The 22,363-nt window shown below is 37.9% G+C and overlaps 1 protein-coding gene across 1 annotated transcript in view; it reads right to left on the bottom strand.

Moving 5' to 3' along the window:
- Positions 1-22,363, bottom strand: part of LOC124564982 (ionotropic receptor 93a) — a 308,796-nt gene that overhangs the window by 35,783 nt on the left and 250,650 nt on the right. The window contains exon 14 of the mRNA XM_047131014.1: positions 7,655-7,835. Coding sequence (XP_046986970.1) covers positions 7,655-7,835 — 181 coding nt within the window. The remainder of the gene's footprint in view (positions 1-7,654; positions 7,836-22,363) is intronic.

Raw genomic sequence — 22,363 nt, 5'->3', positions numbered from 1 at the left:
TCCAGGTCCCATCTCCTTAAATTCCCACCTTTTTGCAGTTTCTTCAGTTTTAATCTACAGGTCATAACCAATAGATTGTGGTCAGAGTCCACATCTGCCCCTGGAAATGTCTTACAATTTAAAACCTGGTTCCTAAATCTCTGTCTTACCATTATATAATCTATCTGATACCTTTTAGTATCTCCAGGGTTCTTCCATGTATACAACCTTCTTTCATGATTCTTAAACCAAGTGTTAGTTATGATTATGTTGTGCTCTGTGCAAAATTCTACCAGGCGGTTTCCTCTTTCATTTCTGTCCCCCAATCCATATTCACCTACTGTGTTTCCTTCTCTCCCTTTTCCTACACTCGAATTCCAGTCACCCATGACTATTAAATTTTCGTCTCCCTTCACAATCTGAATAATTTCTTTTATTTCATCATACATTTCTTCAATTTCTGCCTCATCTGCAGAGCTAGTTGGCATATAAACTTGTACTACTGTAGTAGGTGTGGGCTTCGTATCTATCTTGGCCACAATAATGCGTTCACTATGCTGTTTGTAGTAGCTTACCCGCATTCCTATTTTCCTATTCATTATTAAACCTACTCCTGCATTCCCCCTATTTGATTTTGTGTTTATAACCCTGTAGTCACCTGACCAGAAGTCTTGTTCCTCCTGCCACCGAACTTCACTAATTCCCACTATATCTAACTTCAACCTATCCATTTCCCTTTTTAAATTTTCTAACCTACCTGCCCGATTAAGGGATCTGACATTCCACGCTCCGATCCGTAGAACGCCAGTTTTCTTTCTCCTGATAACGACATCCTCTTGAGTAGTCCCCGCCCGGAGATCCGAATGGGGGACTATTTTACCTCCGGAATATTTTACCCAAGAGGACGCCATCATCATGTAATCATACAGTAAAGCTGCATGCCCTCGGGAAAAATTACGGCTGTAGTTTCCCCTTGCTTTCAGCCGTTCGCAGTACCAGCACAGCAAGGCCGTTTTGGTTATTGTTACAAGGCCAGATCATTCAATCATCCAGACTGTTGCCCTTGCAACTACTGAAAAGGCTGCTGCCCCTCTTCAGGAACCACACGTTTGTCTGGCCTCTCAACAGATACCCCTCCGTTGTGGTTGCACCTACGGTACGGCTATCTGTATCGCTGAGGCACGCAAGCCTCCCCACCAACGGCAAGGTCCATGGTTCATGGGGGCGGAGAGGAAAGGTACACTGATGATAAAAGAGAAAGCTTTAATCTTCTCTGGAATGCAGGGTGGTTTTGGATGAGATTCAGTCAGGGTAATTTGTTTTACAGTCTTACTGTGAAATGGAGATGGAGAGGGAAAAAGATTTAGTGTTACATAAAGATATAGCCAAGATGATGAATGTATCCAATCTAGTATTGCAGTCATGGAATGATGATAGGTATTTGATATGTGAGATGAGGTACTGAAGACACCAGTGGCCGAGAATCCAATTAAGTAAACAGACCAGTGAAAATCATGTCACCTATTCCGTTGTATCCAAACTAACTGAATATAGGAAGGGCCAATATGATCAGAGAACTGAATGTTGCACACATATCTTATGCAATTGTTCATAGCTAACACAAGTCATCTAAAGTTTTCACTATTTGTCCCATGATGAATGTTATCACAATAGTAAACATTTGGCAGGACTAAAGACTGGACTAATTTTTGTTTGATTTGGGGTGAAAATATTTTTTTCTAAATTTGGGGATTGCATGTAAGCAGAAGAGAGATTTCCTGTGTGCTGCAATCTGTTCTTCCCAATTTATATAGTCATTGAAGACTATGCCAAGGCCTTTTTCATTTTTTGAAATGCAATTGACTCTAAATTTGCTATGGTAAACAAAGGTGTTTTCTTAATCTATTGGAATACCAGCTACAACAGCAAGAAAATTTTCAAGACTGTTAGGTCTGAAACCTATGTTGCAAAGAATCTCTCTCTTTCTCTAGAGGAAAGAAATATTATTCTGGGGAGGGGGGAACTGCAGCCCAATAACAGATCTTTTGTGCATATCACATTAGTAAGTATTTCCATAATAGTTTAACAAATAAATATGAGACAAGAACTAGTCCTGGAGTTACAATTTCTAAGGAAAATCAAACAAAAAGCTCAAAACATCATTTTCTGTTGAGGAATAAAATTGTGTAATAAATTGCCAGGGAGATAAAAAAGACTGCTAAAATATATCTGTTTAAAAAGACAACTCATTGGTTATCAAGGCTCAGTTGGCAGCAGGAGTCCCCAGAGAGCAATGAGATGCCAAGATGGCTGTTGCTCCCCATATGGTCTGACAACCAGGACTGGTGGTCTGGCCTGCCATTTCTTTTCATAGCAGGACCTCTTTGTTTGTCATCAAAGGGGCCCTTACAGGACAGCAGTACATCAGTAATATTCTACACCCCATTTTGTTGCCCTTCATGGCAAGCCATCCTGGACTTTCATTCCAAAAAGATAATGGGAGTTTCTACTGCTTGTACATGTACTTGTCGAAGCCTATCTTGGTCAGCTAGGTCACTGGATTTCCCTCCAGTTGAGAACTTTTGGAGCATTACAGGCAGGGCCTTCAAAACTGCTCTGAATTTTGATGATATAATATCCCAATTGCCAATTGTACAGAATTTGGCACAATATTATTCAGGAGGATGGCCAACAACTCTATCAACCAATGATAAGCCAAATAACTGTTTGTATAAGGGCCAGATGTGGACTAACATGTTATAGACTTGCTCAGTTTATGAAGCTCATTCTCTTAAATACCTCATCCAAATTTTCTGAAATTGTGATCATTTGTTTGTCTGTGGACTAAATCCTTCATCAAGTGTTGAAAACTCTCACACATTCACACAAGTATAGCTCTCATACACATGACCACAGCTTTCTGTATCTACATCTAACTCTATATCCACATCTTGCAAGTCACCATATGGTGTATGGCAGAGGCAGAGCTCTTATCGTGTCCTTGTGGTCCTTACCTGAAATGTATGTTGGTGGCAGTGGACTCATTCTGTGGCCAGCTCTCATTCCATTTCACATAGCTTTGAAATATTATGTATAAATATTTAATTAACACAATTGTATCAGGCAGCACATGATTAATGCTGTATTCCAAAATTACAAAATTTTTTTCCTATTCACTTGCATTAACTTATATTTTCCTACAGTTAGAGAAAGCTGCCATTCATCACACCAAACTGGAAGTCTGTCTAAGTCACCCTACAGTCCCTCAATGATGATACTTTCTTGTATACTACATTGCTATGAGCAAACAGTCACTGACTGTTGCTCATCCTACTTGTCAGATCATTTATGTGTACAGGTAATAGAGCAGTCCTTTCATACACCCCTGAGGAACTCGGGATGATACCCTCCTCTCCGATGAACACTTGTCATTAAGGACAGTTTCCTGGGTTCTGCTAGTTAAGAAGTCTTTGAGTCACTTACATATCTGGGTACCTATTCTGTATGCTCTTACCTCCATCAACAGTCTGCAATGGAGCACCCTGAAATCTAGGAATATGGAATCTGTCTGTTGTCCTTCATTCATGGTTCACAGATTATCATGCAAGAAAAGTGGAAACTGAGTTTTGCATGAGTGATGCTTTCTACATTCATGCTGATTTGTGGAAAGAAGCTTTCTGTTTCAAGGAAATATATTATATTCAAACTTAGAATATGTTCAAGAATTCTATAACATTCCAATGTTAAGGGTATGGGTCTGTAATTTTGTAGGTCCATTCGTATGTACAGGAGTCCCCTGCACTTTTTCAAGTCAGTTGTGTCTTGTCACTAATACATTTGTGATAAATGCAAGCTAAGTAAAGGGCTAATGCCACAGAACACTCTCTGTAAAACTGAATTGGAATTCCATCCAGACCTGGCAGCTTATTCCTTTTCAACTCTTTCAGTTGGTTGTCAGTGTCAGGGATGCCTATTTCTATGTCCTCCACGTGGGTGTCTGTGTGGCAGTCAAAGGATGGGATCCACACCTCGGGGTCTAGTGGCTAGTGTTGCTGTCTCTGGATCATGGGGTCCCAGGTTCGATTCCCAGCCAGGTCATGGATTTTCTCTGCCCAGGGACTGGGTGTTTGTGTTTTCCTCATCATCTCATCATCATTCGGGAAGTGCTGAGACTGGAAATGGAAAGATTTAGAATGTGTATGGCCACTAATGACCATGATGTTGAGCGCCCCACAAACCAACATCATCATCATCATCAAAGGATGTTGTGGTCTTCAGTCCTGAGACTGGTTTGATGCAGCTCTCCATGCTACCCTATCCTGTGCAAGCTTCTTCACCTCCCAGTACTTACTGCAACCTACATCCTTCTGAATCTGCTTAGTGTATTCATCTCTTGGTCTCCCTCTAAGACTTTTACCCTCCACGCTGCCTTCCAATGCTAAATTTGTGATCCCTTGATGCCTCAGAGCATGCCCTACCAACCGGTCCCTTCTTCTTGTCAAGTTGTGCTACAAACTCCTCTTCTCCCCAATTCTATTCAATACCTCCTCATTAGTTATGTGATCTACCCATCTAATCTTCAGCATTCTTCTGTAGCACCATATTTCAAAAGCTTCTGTTCTCTTCTTGTCCAAACTAGTTATCGCCCACGTTTCACTTCCATACATGGCTACACTCCATACAAATACTTTCAGAAACGACTTCCTGACATTTAAATCTATACTCAATGTTAACAAATTTCTCTTCTTAAGAAACGCTTTCCTTGCCATTGCCAGTCTACATTTTATATCTTCTCTACTTTGGCCATCATCAGTTATTTTGCTCCCCAAATAGCAAAACTCCTTTACTATTTTAAGTGTCTCATTTCCTAATCTAATTTCCTCAGCATCACCCGACTTAATTCAGCTACATTCCATTATACTCGTTTTGCTTCATTTGATGTTCATCTTATATCATCCTTTCAAGACACTGTCCATTCTGTTCAATTGCTCTTTTAAGTCCTTTGCTGTCTCTGACAGAATTACAATGTCATCGGCGAACCTCAAAGTTTTTATTTCTTCTCCATGGTTTTTAATACCTACTCCGAATTTTTCTTTTGTTTCCTTCTGCTAGCTCAATATACAGATTGAATAACATCGGGGAGAGGCTACAACCCTGTCTCACTTCCTTCCCAACCACTGCTTCCTTTTCATGCCTCTCGACTCTTATAACTGCCATCTGGTTTCTGTACAAATTGTAAACAGCCTTTCACTCCCTGTATTTACCCCTGCCACCTTTAGAATTTGAGAGAGAGTATTCCAGTCAAAATTGTCAAAAGCTTTCTTTATCTCTATAAATGCTAGAAACGTAGGTTTGCCTTTCCTTAATCTTTCTTCTAAGATAAGTCGTAAGGTCAGTATTGCCTCACGTGTTCCAATATTTCTATGGACAAGGATGGTACTTGTGTACAATCCTCCTATATGTATGATTTTTTTAACACAAAATTTAAAATTTCAGTTTTCGTTTTTCTATTGCCATACCACACTGGTTGATGAGTGACTGGATAGAAGCCTTTGACCTGCTTAATGATTTATCATAAAACCACAATTTTTTTGGGTTCTTGGCAAGATCCTTTGCTAAGGTATGGAGGTGGATGTTGTTGCACACTTTACACATCAGTCTTTTTACAGATGTGCAAATTTCTACTAACTCTTGCCTATTGACATTTCAACATTCTTTTTTGACCTTCCTGGTTCCTCAGCATTTTCTGGATTTTGTTATTAAAGGATGGTAGGTCTTTTCTGCCCTCACTCAATACATACTTCTCCTGAGCATGATTCACAATCATTTTGAATCTTGCTCAAAATTCCTCTGCTTGCACCATATTGAAACTAAATGACGTCCATTCATTGTCTAAGTAAGATGCTAACAACTGTTTATCTGCTCCTTCCAGCATAAATACTCTCCTAGCTATCTTGATGGATTTATTAACTTTTGTTACCATCATTGCTATGATGATATCATGATCAGTTATCCATGTGTCTATACTGACATTGTTAATAAGGTCAGTTTTATTTCTTGCTACAAGTTCTAGAATGTTTCAATTACATATGGGTTATTGAACTAGCTGCTCAGGACAGTTTTTGGAAAACGTTTTCAGAAGTATTTCACAAGACTGTCTGTCTATTCCATCCACAGTGAATCCATACATGTCACAGTCTTTAATTGATAGATTAAAGTCTCCTCCAACTAATACTGCATAATTGGGATGTTTCTGCACTACTGTGTGTAGACTTTCTTTGAATGATTCTACGCCTGTTATGGCAGAACTGGGTGTTCAGTAAAACATCTGATGATTTATCCGAGCTCACCTAGTCTGGTTACCCGTGTCCACATAACTTCTCAGTTAAACTCAATTTCAACTTCAAAAGAGACAAAATTTTTGTTGACTGCAATGAACACTCTCCCTCTTTTGGTATCTAACCAGTCTTTCTGATATATGTTTCATGCCTTGCACCTCTCAGTTACTAAACATAATTTGTTGCATGATATTAAGCTTTCTCATCTTTATGTATCTGTCATCTATTTGCTATGATATTTGTGGTAAATCCATTCTTATTTCAAAAAATGCTGACCTATCATGAAGCGGCAGATACACCATTTTGTGAGAAGATTTCACCGCAATGAAAAAAATGATCATTTTAATGAAGCCAACCCCACATCCTGTATCATGTCAGTGACACTCTCTCCCCTGCTTCATGATAATACAGAACATGCTGTTCTTCTTTGAACTTTCTCATTGTACCCCATTAATTGTAGACTTGCGCAGGTCAATTCGTGTCAGTCGCCATAGTGTAAGATGGCTGTGGAGGAGAATGTGATCACCAGAGGCCAGCATTGACAGCAGAGTTTCATTCAGTTCTTTATGCTGCACAGCATACAAACTTGACTGTAACTTCCTACACTAGTTTCCTTGGATTGACTCAATGTCTCTTGTTAGTCCATGCTCACTGAATCCTAATCACACTTGAACAGTACTCAATGTAGGCTACACAAGTGTTTTGCATTCATGTTCTATGCTAGAAATACAACAGTTTCAAGTTCTCATATAAGTTAACTGAAGTCAGCTGTTAGATTTACCTATATCAACTCTGTGTCACTGCTCACTGTTTAACTCTGTGTGCCACACTAGTACCAAATTGTTTTCTTCTCAATAACTAAATGGAAATCCCAGGACTCTTTATTTTCTGCTCTATGGTAAAGGTGAGTGTACTTGACTTTCTTATGATGCTTACATAACCTACACAAAAATATCAGATATACCATGTCCAGTATGATAAATATTCCCATCTCTTACCTCAGGTGAAGGATAAAGAAAACATAACCCAAGTATCTACGTGATACACCATACTTACCAAAATGATATTATTATTTTGCTTATAAGATGTAACTAAAGAGAGATCAAATTTCTTGCACACAGAAGCTCGAAATAAATTATTACTTTCAAAGCAAGAAAAACAACATGAATAACAAAAATAGGTTTAAAAAGGCAAAGAGTGAGTTTTCCGTGCAACCAGTAAAAGTCAATAATTCAAAATATGTTTAATGAACAACTGAAATATGCTATAATTATAGCAGCCTATGAATTGCTATGATATTTGTGGTATAACCATGCTTATTTTAAAAAAATGCTGACCTATCATGAAGCGACACACTGATGACTTGCGCAGGTCAATTCGTGTCAGTCGCCGCAGTGTAAGACGGCTGTGGAGGAGGATGTGGTCACCCGATGCCAGCATTGACAACAGAGTTTCATTCAGTTCTTTATGCTGCACAGCTTCCTCATGCAGCTTGTGCAGTTCCGGGTCATCCGATGTCTTTAAACAAAGTTTATCTTGATTAACAAGTGTAAACACCAAATGTTATTCAAGGAACATCTCAAGTTATAATGAAAATATGTAAAAATGTTCTATTCCTTATATTGTTTCACTGCATTAGTTTCCTAACTGTAAATGTCTGTCCTGAAGCCCACAAAATTTGATTAGTAGGCCTGAAAAAACATATCAAGGCAATAAATCAAACTTTCTGACAATAAACGTCTACTTCACACTATGACTAAAAACTTGAATCTTTCTCTTTGTAAGCAGTATTTCATTGTGCCATTGTGATCGAGCTACAGAATAAAGCAGCTGGGGGTGTTGTCATAAAAATATAGGCTATGTTGTCCTACATCTGCATGGATACTCTGCAAATCACACTTAACCGCCCAGCACATGGTTCACCAAACCAACTTCACAACAATTCTCTATTATTCCAATCTCGAACAGTGCGCGGAAAAAATGAGCACCTATGTCTTTTCTTGTGAGCTCTGTTTTCCCTAATTTTTTAATGGTGATTGTCTCACACTATGTAGGTCAGCATCAACAAAATATTTTTGCATTCAGAGGAGAAAGTCGGTGACTGAAATTTTGCGAGAAGAGTTCACCGCAATGAAAAAGTGATTATTTTAACGAAGTCCACCCCACATCCTGTATCATGTCAGTGAAACTCTCTCCCCTGCTTCATGATAATACAAAACCTGCTGTTCTTCTTTGAACTTTCTCAATGTACCCCATTAATTCTATCTGGTAGGGATCCCAGACCACACAGCAGTACTCCAAAAGAGGATGGACAATTGTGGCATAGGCATTCTCTTTAGTAGATTAGTAGATATGTTACATTTTCTAAGTGTTCTATAATAAAACACTTATTGCTAACAGTCCACTGACCATAATTTTTGACAGTTCTTTCATAATGTTACCCTTTCTCCATTTAAATATTCTCAAAGTTCCTCCCTCTCTGGGCTAGCTATTAGAGGGTGCAGTTTTAGCATATACAGATGGTGTGAAAAACTTTGTATATTTCTTTCATCTTGTGGGTCTTTGAATTTGGATGTTTCTGTTATGTGGGTTCAGGTCCATCAACATGGTGAGTTGTGGTTTGACTGATGATGAAATTACTTTGCAATTATCTTATGAGTTGTTCTGAAGATAATCTGGTCAGAAATTCTGAGGATAACATGGAATATGTCCAACAAAAATTTTCTGAGAGCTTTGGTAAATAATGTAGAAAACAAAATGCTAGGTAAAATCAAACAGTGGAATGTCCAGGTTGGAATATCAACAGTTATGAAGAGGGTACATCACTCGTGAAACAGACAAGCTGAGCTGCATACAGGCACAAGGAGAAGACTGTTACACACTTAGCTTTCGGCTGAAGCCTTCTTTGTAAAAGAAATGAAAACACACACACATTTTCAGACAAGCAGGCAGACCTCACACACATATGCTGCTATATCCGACTGCTCTAGATGGGCTGCGACAGTTGCGTATAATGAAAGATTTCATCTACTCAACAGCTGCAATCTGACTACAGCAACCAGAGGTAGCAGGCACATGTGCGTGAGGTGTGCCTGCGTGTGTGAATCTGTGCATTTTCCCTTCTTCACTGAAGAATGCTTTGGCTGAAAGCTTAGCATGTAACGGACTTTGCGTTGTGCCTGTCTGTAACTCAATGTGTCAAAATACTAGGTAATATTTTATTAGGATTTAAACCAAAAAAGCTTTGACTAGATAATTTTGAAGTGATTTTATCTGAAAAATGGATTTTTGTGGTGGAATCAATAGTGTGTGTGTGTGTGTGTGTGTGTGTGTGTGTGTGTGTGTGTGTGTGTGTTTCTGACAAAGACCTTGCTGGCCAAAAGCTTAGTGTTTGACAGTCTTTTTGTTGTGCCCATCTGCAACTCAGCATCTCCACCATATGGTGAGTAGCAACTATCCATTTCACAATATTGTTGGCATAACTTAAATTACTCAAGTGCTTGACAATACAAGCAATGGTAAAATGCCTGACAAATCTTAGAAAATAATTTCAATTTTTTTACTAATATTCATTAGACATTTTTCAACTGATGTCAAATTTAAAGACATCTACACTGCCTTTTGGTTTTCCCCAACCAAACAGGTTTTCATAAAACCATGCCAGGGAACCCTATCATCTTGAACAGCCAGCCTAATGTGTTCTTATTTGCCCTTATTTTGTCCTTTCATATTTTCATTGTCTGAGTAATTTAAAGGATCACACATTTTGCCTTCAACTGTTCCAGCCAAATTCTCTTGTTCATTTTTTTCTCCCCTGTTTCATCTTCCACTGGCTTGAATAATCTCCAAATACTTTTAACTAGTTCATCTGTTGTAATGCAATTGATTTGCCTCTTTTTACTTTTTTGATTGCTTTTTCTTTAATCAGTTTTAGGGAAACCTCTATGCCACCAAGTAAAAAGAAAACTGAGCATGCTAAAATTTCTGTGTAATAGTTTGACTTGTTCCAAAAAACAGACAAATAAGAAATCAAAAGTGAATGTCACCAACAAAAATGTGCTGACCTTAAGTTGTGTTAAAGTGTTCTGTGATGCCACTCTCAGTAATGTTCCCACACTGCTTGATAATGAGGACTTGCAAACACACCACCATACTATTTCTGTACCCAAATCTCTAGCCTACTTAAAACCAGATACACAGAGGAAAATATTCATCTTTGGTGACAGTGTGAGTGCAACAGCATGCATCAAGCCTGGTATGTCATCTATGGAAATTAACAAACTTACAAAACTGTCTGAAATAAGTAAGCTGTTTTCTAACAATTTTATTGTGTTGATCAGTGGCTCAAATGCTGTTTATAAGAAATATCCTGGGTCTGCTGATACATACCAATGTCCTAGTTTACAACATTCCATAACCGTTTGATTTGCATGGTGGCCCTGTGTTGCCCAAGAAATAACAGTAGCAAACCAACAGTTCAAGAATATATATAAACACTTCAAAAACATTAGTCTGATAAATGTATATGGAAATGGATGCCCCCTTTCAGACCCACCATGGTTTACATTTAAACAGAGTTAGCAGCCAAAAAAATCTTTTCTATAATAGTAAACATGACCCAAGCATTAAATACATAAAAAAGAATATTAGTTGGGATCAACAGCCTCCTCAATACAATCCTTTTTTAAGATCAGTGTGGAGACTTACTGCTGAAAAAGTTCAAAGTGAATTGTATTCAGACAGGACAGATCTCCCCCTATCTTGTAATAACTCTATGGTATTTTTGCATGTCAACATCAGATCTTTAAGAAATAAGGTAGATGATATTAGTGTTCTACTAAGAGACAGCAAAAATTCTCTTCTATGTATTAATGAACATTGGCTGTATAAGAATCAGCTATATTTTGTATGAACCATTAGGCTGTTGTTCAGAGTCAAGCTTTTGTAGACTTCTGTACAAGTATGGAGGTACTTTGACACACATCTGCAAAGATCTTTCAGCAAAATACACTAATCTTGACAATAATTTCTGCATTGAAAGTGTATTTGAGGCAGCTACTACATTCCTGCCAGGACCTACACTAATTATAGTGTCTGTATGTTGTACTCCTGACAGCAGTATTTGTGTCTTCACAGAGGTACTACACAGAGTAACCTCCCACTTGCAAAACAACATAAAATTTCATTTTTTAGGGATATTAATATTGACATTAGATTTACAACAGCAAAGCACTTACACTTGCTCAATGTCCCCAGTTCACACACAATGTTTTGTGCAAACAACAAGCCAACAAGACAGTTATCATGTCTGGACAATGTTATAATAAACATAGAAAGAGATACGATTGTAGTAATAAAAAATGCACACAGAAAGTGGCAGCAGGACACACCCATAAAAGAATAATTAGGCAAGCTATCAGAGCCAGTGGCTCCTTCTTTAGGAAGAAGGGTTGAAGGGGAAGGAAGATGGGTGAAGGAAAAGGACTGGAGAGGTCTAGCAAAAGGGGTAGATTTCAGAAAAGTCACCCAGAACTGCGAGTCAGGGCTCATGTACCGGATGAGATGAGAAGAAAAGACTGATCATTGGGAACTGCACTGGACAAGATATAAAAACCTGAGAGCTTAAAGGTGGAAGATAGGATAACATACAAGACACAGATTACTGCTAAAACATCACGTATGAGTAATAAGAGTGAAAACCTAAATGCATAAATACAGACCATTATCCTCAAATTATGCTAATTTCAGTATTGTAGAGCGTATTTTAGTTTCGAATATAATGAGACTCCAGGAGAATCAGTGCTGGTTTCATGAAATAACACTCACTGTATACGATACTGCATTGCCGAAGGAACATTGCATCCTACTTATGAACAACACAGGCAAAAAATAAGTAGATAAAAAAATGAAGGATGTAGAAAACTAAAACAGAGTGAATAAAGGAGTAATTACTGTAAAGAAATGCTGAGACAGAAGAAATTAACATAAATTAAGACCAGATGGGTGGTGAGAACCAAGGACATGTTGTAGCCCTAGTTCTCACTTGCAGAGTTCTGAGAAACTGGTGTCTGGGGTGCAAGAAGCCAGATGATGTGTGTGCTGAAACAGGCACTGAGGTTTTAAGTGTCATATTGTAGAGGATGCTCTGCAATAGGATATTGTGTGTTGCCACTACACAATCTCTGCCTATGTCCATTCATCCTAACTGATAATTTGGTGGTAGTTATGCCGATGTAAAAGGCCAATCAGTGTTTACGTAACAGCTGGTATATGACATGTGTCATTTCACAGGTAGCAAGTCTTATAGTGGTGACAGTCACAGGGGTAGGAGCTATAGGGTAGGGAGATGTGTGCAGAAGGAGCGTAGGGTCTGGCAAGAATTTTGCAGAGATTGGGAGGGCAATGGAAAGCTATTCTAGGTGTGGTGGGCAAAATCTCAGACAGAATGAATCTCATTTTAGGGCATGATTTTAGGAAGTCATGGTGTTGTCAAAGTAACTGATTAATATGAATATAATAGAGGGAAACACTCCACGTGGGAAAAATATATCTAAAAACAAAGATGATGTAACTTACCAAACGAAAGCATTGGTATGTTGATAGAGACACTAACAAACACAAACACACACACAAAATTCAAGCTTTCGCAACCCACGGTTGCTTCATCAGGAAAGAGGGAAGGAGAGGGAAAGATGAAAGGATGTGGGTTTTAAGGGAGAGGGTAAGGAGTCATTCCAATCCCGGCAGCAGAAAGACTTACCTTAGGGGGAAAAAGGGACAGGTATACACTCACACACACACACACACACACACACACACACACACACACACACACACACACACATCCATCTGCGGATGGATATGTGGGGTGCTCTGCAGCACAAGCCATCTGGATTCTTCCCCCAGACACCTCGCCATAGTTTGTGTGGCTACCCCCGATGGAGGTTTGTGTCCTCCCTTGGACATGGGTGTGTGTGTTGTCCTTAGTGCAAGTTAGCTTAAGTCAGGCTAAGCAATGTGTAGGCCTAAGGACTGATGACCTCAGCAGTTTGGTCCTGTAGGAACTTACCACAAATTTCCAAATTTCCTTACTTACCTATTTTTTGCCATCCCCCTCCCACCTCTGTTAAGCACAATGCACTTAGCTTTTCACTCTTATTAACTCATACATAGTGTTTTATCAGTAATCTCTGTCTTGTATATTACCCTGTCTTCCATGTTTAAGCTCTCAAGTTTCCATATCTCATCCAGTGCAGTTCCCAATGATCTGTCTTTCCTTCTCATCGCGTTCAGTTCATGACCCCTGACCCGCAGTTTTGGGTGGCGTTTCTGAAATCTACCCCTTCTCCTAGACCTCTCTAGTCCTTTTCCTTCATCCCTCTTCCTTCCCCTTCAACCCTTCTTCCTGAAGAAGGAGCCACTGGCTGTGAAAGCTTGCATAATTGTAACCTTCTTTTATGTGTGTTCTGCTGCCACTTGATGAGTGGATTTTTTTATCTACACAGTTACTTCATATTGTCAAAAACTGATTGTTTTTGTAGAGAGAAATATGTATGAAAGAGTGCTTTTTAATACCATGTATCTATCAGATCATGAAGGGATATGGTTAAAATAGCAGACAAGAAAGCCCACAGAGCAAAACATTAGAATTGTTAATGGTACTCAATCAATGCTTTCAGATCACAACTATGTATGACAGAATGGACCAGCTTCCTTTCTCAATTTACAAATATTGATGAAGCTCTTGACAGCTTTGTCAATCATGTTTCTAATGTATTTAATAAGTGCTATCCAAAAGTATTAAAAAGACACAAAAAGAATCCAAGCAGAAGTAGGAAGTTTACATCAATGGTTCACACCTGATGGCAAATAATTAACACTGTGCTGTCCTGCAACACCACAGTGGTGTTGTGAACATAGTATCATGCAGTGGCCGGCGACAGCACTTTAGTATCTTTTACATTCTGTTGGTGTTTTGTTTAGGTAACAATAAGTTACACACGTCAACAAGTTTTTTGTTTTTATAAGTACTTGTGCCCTTTCATCTAGTCAGATGAAAGAGACGATATGATTATTTACGATGAATGCATGGATGTCTTGTCCGACGTCCTGGATGACTTGGCCAATTGGGAAGAAGACACTGGATATCAAAAAGTGTAAGTGAAGCAGAATCATCAGAAAATAGTGACATAGGTCCAAGAAGAATTTGGCAAATGCTATGGTTGTCAACTGATTCGGATGAATCAGACGAAGAAGACAGTACACCATGGTCAGACTTTGATTTACCGAGGATCAATAAGAAATTTGAAGGATCTCTGGGTCAAAACATATTTCCCAAATATACACAGAGTGTCAAGGATATCATAGAATTATATGTTGGGAATGATCTGTTTGAATATATTAGCAATGAAACCAACAAGTACTACAGTCAAAACTGCAAATACCAAATCTGTCGACGTTACAGGAACAAAACTTAGAAAATGGTTTGGGCTTGCTATCCTTATGGACTCCATCTCCAGGCCACAAGAGGTCCATCAGGACCATCCGACTGCCGTGTCATCCCCAGCTGAGGATGCGGATAGGAGGGGTGTGTGGTCAGCACACCGCTCTCCCAGTCTTTATGATGGTTTTCTTTGACTGGAGCCACTACTATTCGGTCGAGTAGCTCCTCAATTGGTATCACAAGGCTGAGTGCACCCTGCTATCCTTATGGGAATTGTAAAAAATGCAAGGATCGATGATCATTGGTCAATGAATCCCTTGATATATACACTGATATTTCACAAAACAATGTCCCGCAACTGATTCCAACAAATATTGTCATTTTTGCATTTTTCTGGCAGCAACAATAAACTGGATAATGCCAACTGGCTTTTCAAAGTGCAATTCATAATTGATTAGTTTTACAAAAAGTTTAAAGAAACTTTTAATCTAAGTCAAAACATCTCAATTAATGAAGGAATAATACCGTGCTATGGACAGTTAAATTTTAAAGTTTACAATCCGTTGAAAATTTCAAAAAATGGCAATCTCAGTTGGATGCTGTGTGGTTTGAGTATGGGATACATGTTCTCATTCAAGATATATTCCAGCACTGGACAGCCTTCAGCAAAAACAGTGATGGAACTATTGACACCTTCTTAGGGAAAGTGGCATCACCTCCACGCAGATAATTATTGTAACAGTGTAGATACCGCAGGGAAGTTACTTGAAAATAAAATTTGAGTTTGTGAAACGATAAGGCAAAATAGCGGATTTCTGGAAAAGTTGAAGTGTGCAAAAGCCAATTTGTTTGAAGCTTGTAATTATGGTGTATCATGCAATATGAGGGAAAGCAGCGTGACATGACGTGACGGTGCTAGAGGGAGAGACAAAGATATTCTTTATTACTCTGTGGCGGTTAGCACTCAGGTAATTATTCTCAGTATAGGAAGTCTTTGTTTTTGTTAAAAAGTAATTCATTAAGAGGTTTCATTCTTGTGAAGTAGAAATCGACGCCATTGCAAGATTTTAAAGTAATTTCACAGATCATTTAAATCCACCAATGTTGGACATTTCTAAGAACTGAAAGCAAATCTGATTGCTATGCAACAGAGCCCAGATGAATATTTCTCCACCACTTTGATTATCACTTTCGGCTTCAATACAGCATCTGCAGCAGCTGGAGCAGATCGCTACAACAACGGAAGCGTGTAGCATGAAAGCAGTTTCACACATCGCCCTGTATCAAACGAACGGTGTAGGTATTCAACACAACAGAGCACACACAGTCACTCATGCATATAAAGACAAACACAAGGTGGTGTGGGAAACATATAGAGAGAGACACTCACTCAATATAAGTGCTCATCAGAGAGACTTTATACCACCAACAGAGAGGTGAAGTACTCGCACAGGTATGGAGAGCTTCAAAAACTAAAATGATGTAAATAATCTCTACAATACATAATGCCACTTTGCCTGACACTCAAAGAAAATGTAGAAAAACCAATTACACAATAAAAAAACCTGAAAGGTTATTACACTATAACAAATATATGAAAGGAGTGGATCAGGCAGACCAATATTTGAATTATTACCCTATATACAGAATAACTATTAAATGGTCTAAAAATGTTTGCATGCACCTCTTTAACTGTGCATTATTTAATGCATTCTGTACATGACAATATTTCAATACAGAACATGAGTCTCCGATTTCACGATTTTTTGTTGAAAGTGTCTGATTAATGGATAAAAGAGCATGTAGCTGCTTCTGAGCAAACCTTGTACGTTGGCTCGACATTGCATATGTCTCATCGTCATCCGGTTGACAGACTTTCCAGTCACATAAAGCAACACCAACTAATATTTATTTCGGAGACAAATAAACAAAAACAAAAATGAAGAAACTGCCATGTATATTCCAAAAACAAAAAAAGAACAATAACAAACTTAATGTTCAAGTCTTGTGGAGTTGGGTTACATCTTAGGGACTGTTTTGCTGCATATCATACGAAAGAGAAATACTTAGTACCAAAGACAATGCAAATAAACAAATACATGAAACAAACAAGTTTTGTATTTATTTATGTATGTATATCTTCAAAATTTCATGAAAGTAGGGGAACAGGATTGAGAACTTATGAAAACTAATGATGAAATTAGTAAAACTTAACAATTTATAATCTCCCGATATGTCAAGAATGGTCGGCAACAAGCCAATTAATCCGAATTAGCTTTGCTGGCACCAGGCCAATAAATCTGTATGAGACATGCAGACGGCAAAGCGTTAACGGATCAAAAAACAGTGAAGATGATAGACTTCAGGACCTTCAACTAAAGAAGATGTACAGATCAGAAATTATAAAACAGAAACAAATAGCAAATAATTATTATATTTAGTGATCACAAAACAAATAGAAGGCCGCTAGGAGAGTTGTCAAATCAGAACTGGGTAATACTGATAGAATCGCTTGTGATGCTATCATTAACACACCTGATGAAATGAATAATTTCTTTATTAATTCCAGTTATGAAGAACATGGAAAAATTCATCTACATTGAAAGCTGTTGAAAATGCTGCCTCAACAACATTCAGTGCCTCTGAAGCAAAATCATCTGTTGTGCCTTACTGATAGACCTGAGCAAGGCATTTGACTCTGTGAGTCATCAGATTCCAATAAATCAACAGAGGTGCTATAGCATCTGAGATACAGAACTCACTATGGAACTGTATCTTGATAATAGGAAGCAGAAGGTACATTTTAATGGTACGGGCTATAGATTCTCAGATGTTTCATGAGGTGTGCCTCAAGATTACATACTGGGTCTATATTGTCTATAATCTATATTAATGATCTACGTAGTATTATGCCACATAAATCTGTTCTGTATACTGATGATACCAATGTAACTGGAAAACATATGGAGGACACCAAGGTATAAATCAAAGTCAACCTAAGAATTTCCAACATCTGGCTTAAAGACAATGAATTTACTGTAAACCAGAATAAAACTGAAAATGTAATTTTCATTTACATAAACTTAGAACATATGTGAGTGAAACCATGATGCTCAGCTGCTATCATGCATTTTTGTAGTCACAGAATATGATGACCTCAGCAGTTTGGTTCCATAGTCCTTACCACATTTATTTCCAAAATTTCTTCCTGTTCCATTCACTCTTGATCAATATTCTAGGATGGATCACATGAACGAATTGTAAACAATCTCCTTTGTAGATTGATTGCACTTCTCCAGTATTCTACCAATAAACTGAAATCCACCATCTACTTTACCCACAACTGAGCTTATATCTGGGCTAATAACAAATAAGACGGAGGGGGCACAATCACAAGTGGTAAAGTACCAGTGGTTACAAGTGACAGAACAGCAGTTTTTATAAGTAGGGAGGGCAGAAACAAAAGATGTTCAGAGGCAAGCTGAAAACAACATTCACACTGATAAAATGGGCAGGCAGGAAGCAAATTTTAATTTACACAGTTGATGCAAACAGCCTTTGATTGAAACTACAGATACTCAAAAATTGACAGAAAAATTAGGTTCATCCAACTGTAATTCTGCCAGTGAACAAAATCAGTTATCCTTATTGCACCACAATATCTGAGGACTAAGGGTAAGCTTAATGGATTGATTATTTGTGTTGACAAATTATAGTTAAGCAAGCCAGTTGATATAATCTGCCTCTCTGAATATCATGTGCCCACTGGCACAGATATGTTAAATGTTTTAGGATTCAAGTTAGTTTCTTACTTCTGTAGAGAAAATATTGAGAAACAAGGAGTTGCCAAGTTTCTCAAAAACTGCTTTGATTTCAAGACTGCTGATATAAATAAATTTTGCTCAGAGCAGCACTTAGAAGCTCATGCAACATAAATAGTATTTCATAATAAGTCCTTTATAATAATAAGTATACACAGAGCACCTTCAGGAAATTTTAACCTCTTAATAAAAAATTTGGAAGCTTTGTTGTCCCATCTCACAGTAAAAAAACAAAGAAATAGAGGTGATTTTAATGTGGATTTATTGAAAAGCTCTGTCAGTGAACAATCATTGCAATCAGTGACACTATCATTCAATTTAGTTCCTACTGTGAACATTGCAACCAGGATATGTTAATGCTCTGAGACTCCTACTGATAATATCTTTGTAGACACAACTAGGAAAAAGAGTCATATCACACAACTGACAGTAAATGGGCTATCTGATCATGGCATGCTGAATGTAGTGTTAATTGTTGAAACCTATCAGGGTAAAAAAACCTATTAAATCTGAGTACAGAGAGGACAATAAATCAGTTAAAAACTGAGAATTTCAGGAGACTGCTCAACAATATGAACTGAATAGATGTTTACAATACTTCTGACTCAAATGGAAAACTTATAGCATTCATTAACAAAGTTACTTCCACTTTTGAAAACTTCGTTCCCCTAAAGGTAACTAAAATCAAACAGAAGTCCAAAATGAACCATGGATTACACAAGGAATAAAGATATCATGTGGGACAAAAAGGAGACTGTATCTACTATCTAGGAACAGCTCTGATGTTAGCATTGTAATGCATTACAAAGAATACTGCAAAATATTGAAGCAAGTAGCCTAGAAATTGAAGCAGCTTTATTATGAGAAAAAGATAATTACATAAGGTAACAAAATAAAGACTGTATAGGATATAGTGAAGACAGAGACAGGTGGGGCCAAAAAGGAAGAACAGATAGCTCTAAAAATAAATGAAACATTGATAACAAGTGTTGCAAAGCTCTTAAACAAGTACTTTATATCTGTTAGTGACAGCTTGGGGTTATCAGGTTTGGTGAAGAGTGCAATGGAGTATCTGAGACCAGTCTTTAAAAATAACTTCAGTAAAATAGAAATGACAGTCATGTGTCCCAAAGAAGTAGCATCCATCATAAAATTCTTAAAATCTAAGTATTCTAGTGGGTATGACAACATATCAATGAAGTTAATCAAAGAGTGCTCATGCAAACTGAATTCTATCTTAAGTTATTTATGTAATCAATCTCTTATCAGCATACAATTTTCAGATTGGCTAAAATATGCTGAAGTTAAGCCTCTTTACAAGAAGGGGGATACAGAAATACCGCCAAACCATCAGCCAATTTCAAAAATATTTGAAAAGCTTGTTTTCAAGTGTCTCCTTACGCACCTGACTGCAAATAACATATTTTCCAAGTTACAGTTTGGGTTTCTTAAGGGTTATGATATAGAGAAAGCAATTTACACTTACAGTGAGAATGTACTTAATTCATCTGATAATAAATTAGAAGTGACGGGCATTTTCTGTTACCTGTCAAAAGCCTTTGACTGTGTGAACCACAGTGTTCTCTTAAATAAATTAGAACATTATGGTGTCACTGGCAATGCTGCAAAATGGTTTGAGTCTTACCTAACGTTACTAACAGGAAACAAAGGGTGCCATTGCAAAATACCTGCACAGTAAGCAGTCATTCTTTGTCTGATTGGGAATTAGTTACATCTGGTGTTTCGCAAGGTTCCATCCTGCATCTGTCACTTTTTCTTGTGTACATTAATGAGCTTTAGTCTGTTATGTTGCCAGATGCTAAGTTTCTTTTGTCTGCAGATGATACAAACATTGCAATAAGCATCAAGTCAAGCACAGGTTTAGAAATGGTTTCTAATCAAATTTTCACTGACATTAACAAATGGTTTGAAGCTAATTCACTGTCATTAAACTTTGAGAAGACCCACTATATGCAGTGCAGAACCTATAGGAGATCTCCTTCCAGCATGTGTATAAAATATGAAGACATACAGATTGAAGAGGTTGACACTGTTAAATTTCTGGGATTACAACTCGATAATAAATTCAGTTGGGAAGGGCATACTACAGAATTGCTGAAGTGCATGAACAAGTCTGTATTTTCAGTGAGAATGATGTCACCTGTAGGAGATACAAATATAAAAAAAAACTTGCGTACTTTGCTTACATTCATTATGTTATGGCATATGGGTTCATATTCTGGGATAATTCATCAAACCAACCAAAAGTTTTTAGCATGCAAAAGTGTATAATATGATCCATTTGTGGTGCAAATTCAAGAAAATCATGTAGAAATCTGTTCAAAGAACTTTGTATTCCAAGCACTGCTTCTCAGTGCATTTATTCCTTAATGAAATTTGTTGCAAGTAATATATCTTTATTTCCAACCAATAGGTCAGTACTAGGAATAAAAAAATCTACATAAAGACCTAAAATCACTTACCTTGATACAAAAAGGGGTCCAACATTTAGGAACACACATTTTCAGTAAATTGTCAGCAACCATTAAAAACTTGGTTTCAGATAAAGCACAGTTTAAACAGAGTTTGAAAGACTTTTTGACAAGCAACTCCTTTTACTCTACAGACGAATATCTTGACGAGGACTGTTAGGCCAGATTAAGTAAAAATGTCTGTTGGATTTCAGTTTTGACAGCACTTGTTCACAACAGTCAAGATTTGGTATATTGTGTATGATAAACTTATTAAATCAGCATAACAATGTTTCATTCTGACAGTGTATTAATTCTGAAAATATTAGCAGTTGCAGTATACTGTAACGTATTCACCTATTTTGACACCCTGCTGACAAATGATCAGGGTAGTAAGTATTATATTCAAATGTTTTATGTTTTTTATGTTATACTTTCTGACATGTTTCACACCCATGAGAATCATCTCATTTATAAGAATCATCTCATTTCGGGGTCTATGGAACAAAAACTGAATCTAATCTAAACAGGATACTGTATCACACCCACCACTAACAAAACTATAATTTTCCCAATCAGTTGTTAGATGATAAAGTCTCCACCATTGATTGCAGTGTGATTGGGGAACTTACATACAAGTAAACTGAGGTTTTTTCTAAGGATTTCAGTTACATCAGGTGAAGAGTCTGGTGGGCCATAGAAGGATCCAATCATCATTTTCTGCCCACCCCTGATACTGCTTACATTCATTCTGTTATGTCATATGGGATCATATTCTGGGATAACTCATCAAACCAAGCTACCTACAGCTATCACTCTATGGATTGGATGGAGAGTTGCATAATCTAAAAAACCACTGTGTGCACCCCATGCACAGTCAGCTACCTGGTTAGCAGCCTCTGATGTATAGTACAAATCTGGCCCATTAAGGGGAACCCTACAATTCTCAACCCTATGGTGCAAGTCCAAGAAATCACAGTCTATCTTGTCACAATATCTTCAAAGTCTCTGGTTCAGTCTTCCTCTTGACTCAGAACCAAAGGGTCAATATCAGTTCTGCGGGACAATGCTACAATTTGTGAGCTTCATTGAAACCCCATGCGCAAGGCTGGTCTTCTCAACCTTCTCTGCCAGTCACTGGAATGACCCAAGTATGACTCCAGAGTCCAGATGAGAGGCATCAATTGTTCCAACCTGTACCAGAATCTGCAGCTGGTTTCACCCTGTTCCTTCAATGGCTGCTGGAATAGTCTCTTCAACATGCTGAATGAGGCCGACAGGCATAAATCCTGAGTGCACCAGGTTTTCTTT

The sequence above is a fragment of the Schistocerca americana genome, chromosome 1, assembly GCF_021461395.2.
Source record: "Schistocerca americana isolate TAMUIC-IGC-003095 chromosome 1, iqSchAmer2.1, whole genome shotgun sequence".
NCBI lineage: Eukaryota > Metazoa > Arthropoda > Insecta > Orthoptera > Acrididae > Schistocerca > Schistocerca americana.
This window is presented reverse-complemented; position numbering and strand designations above follow the sequence as displayed.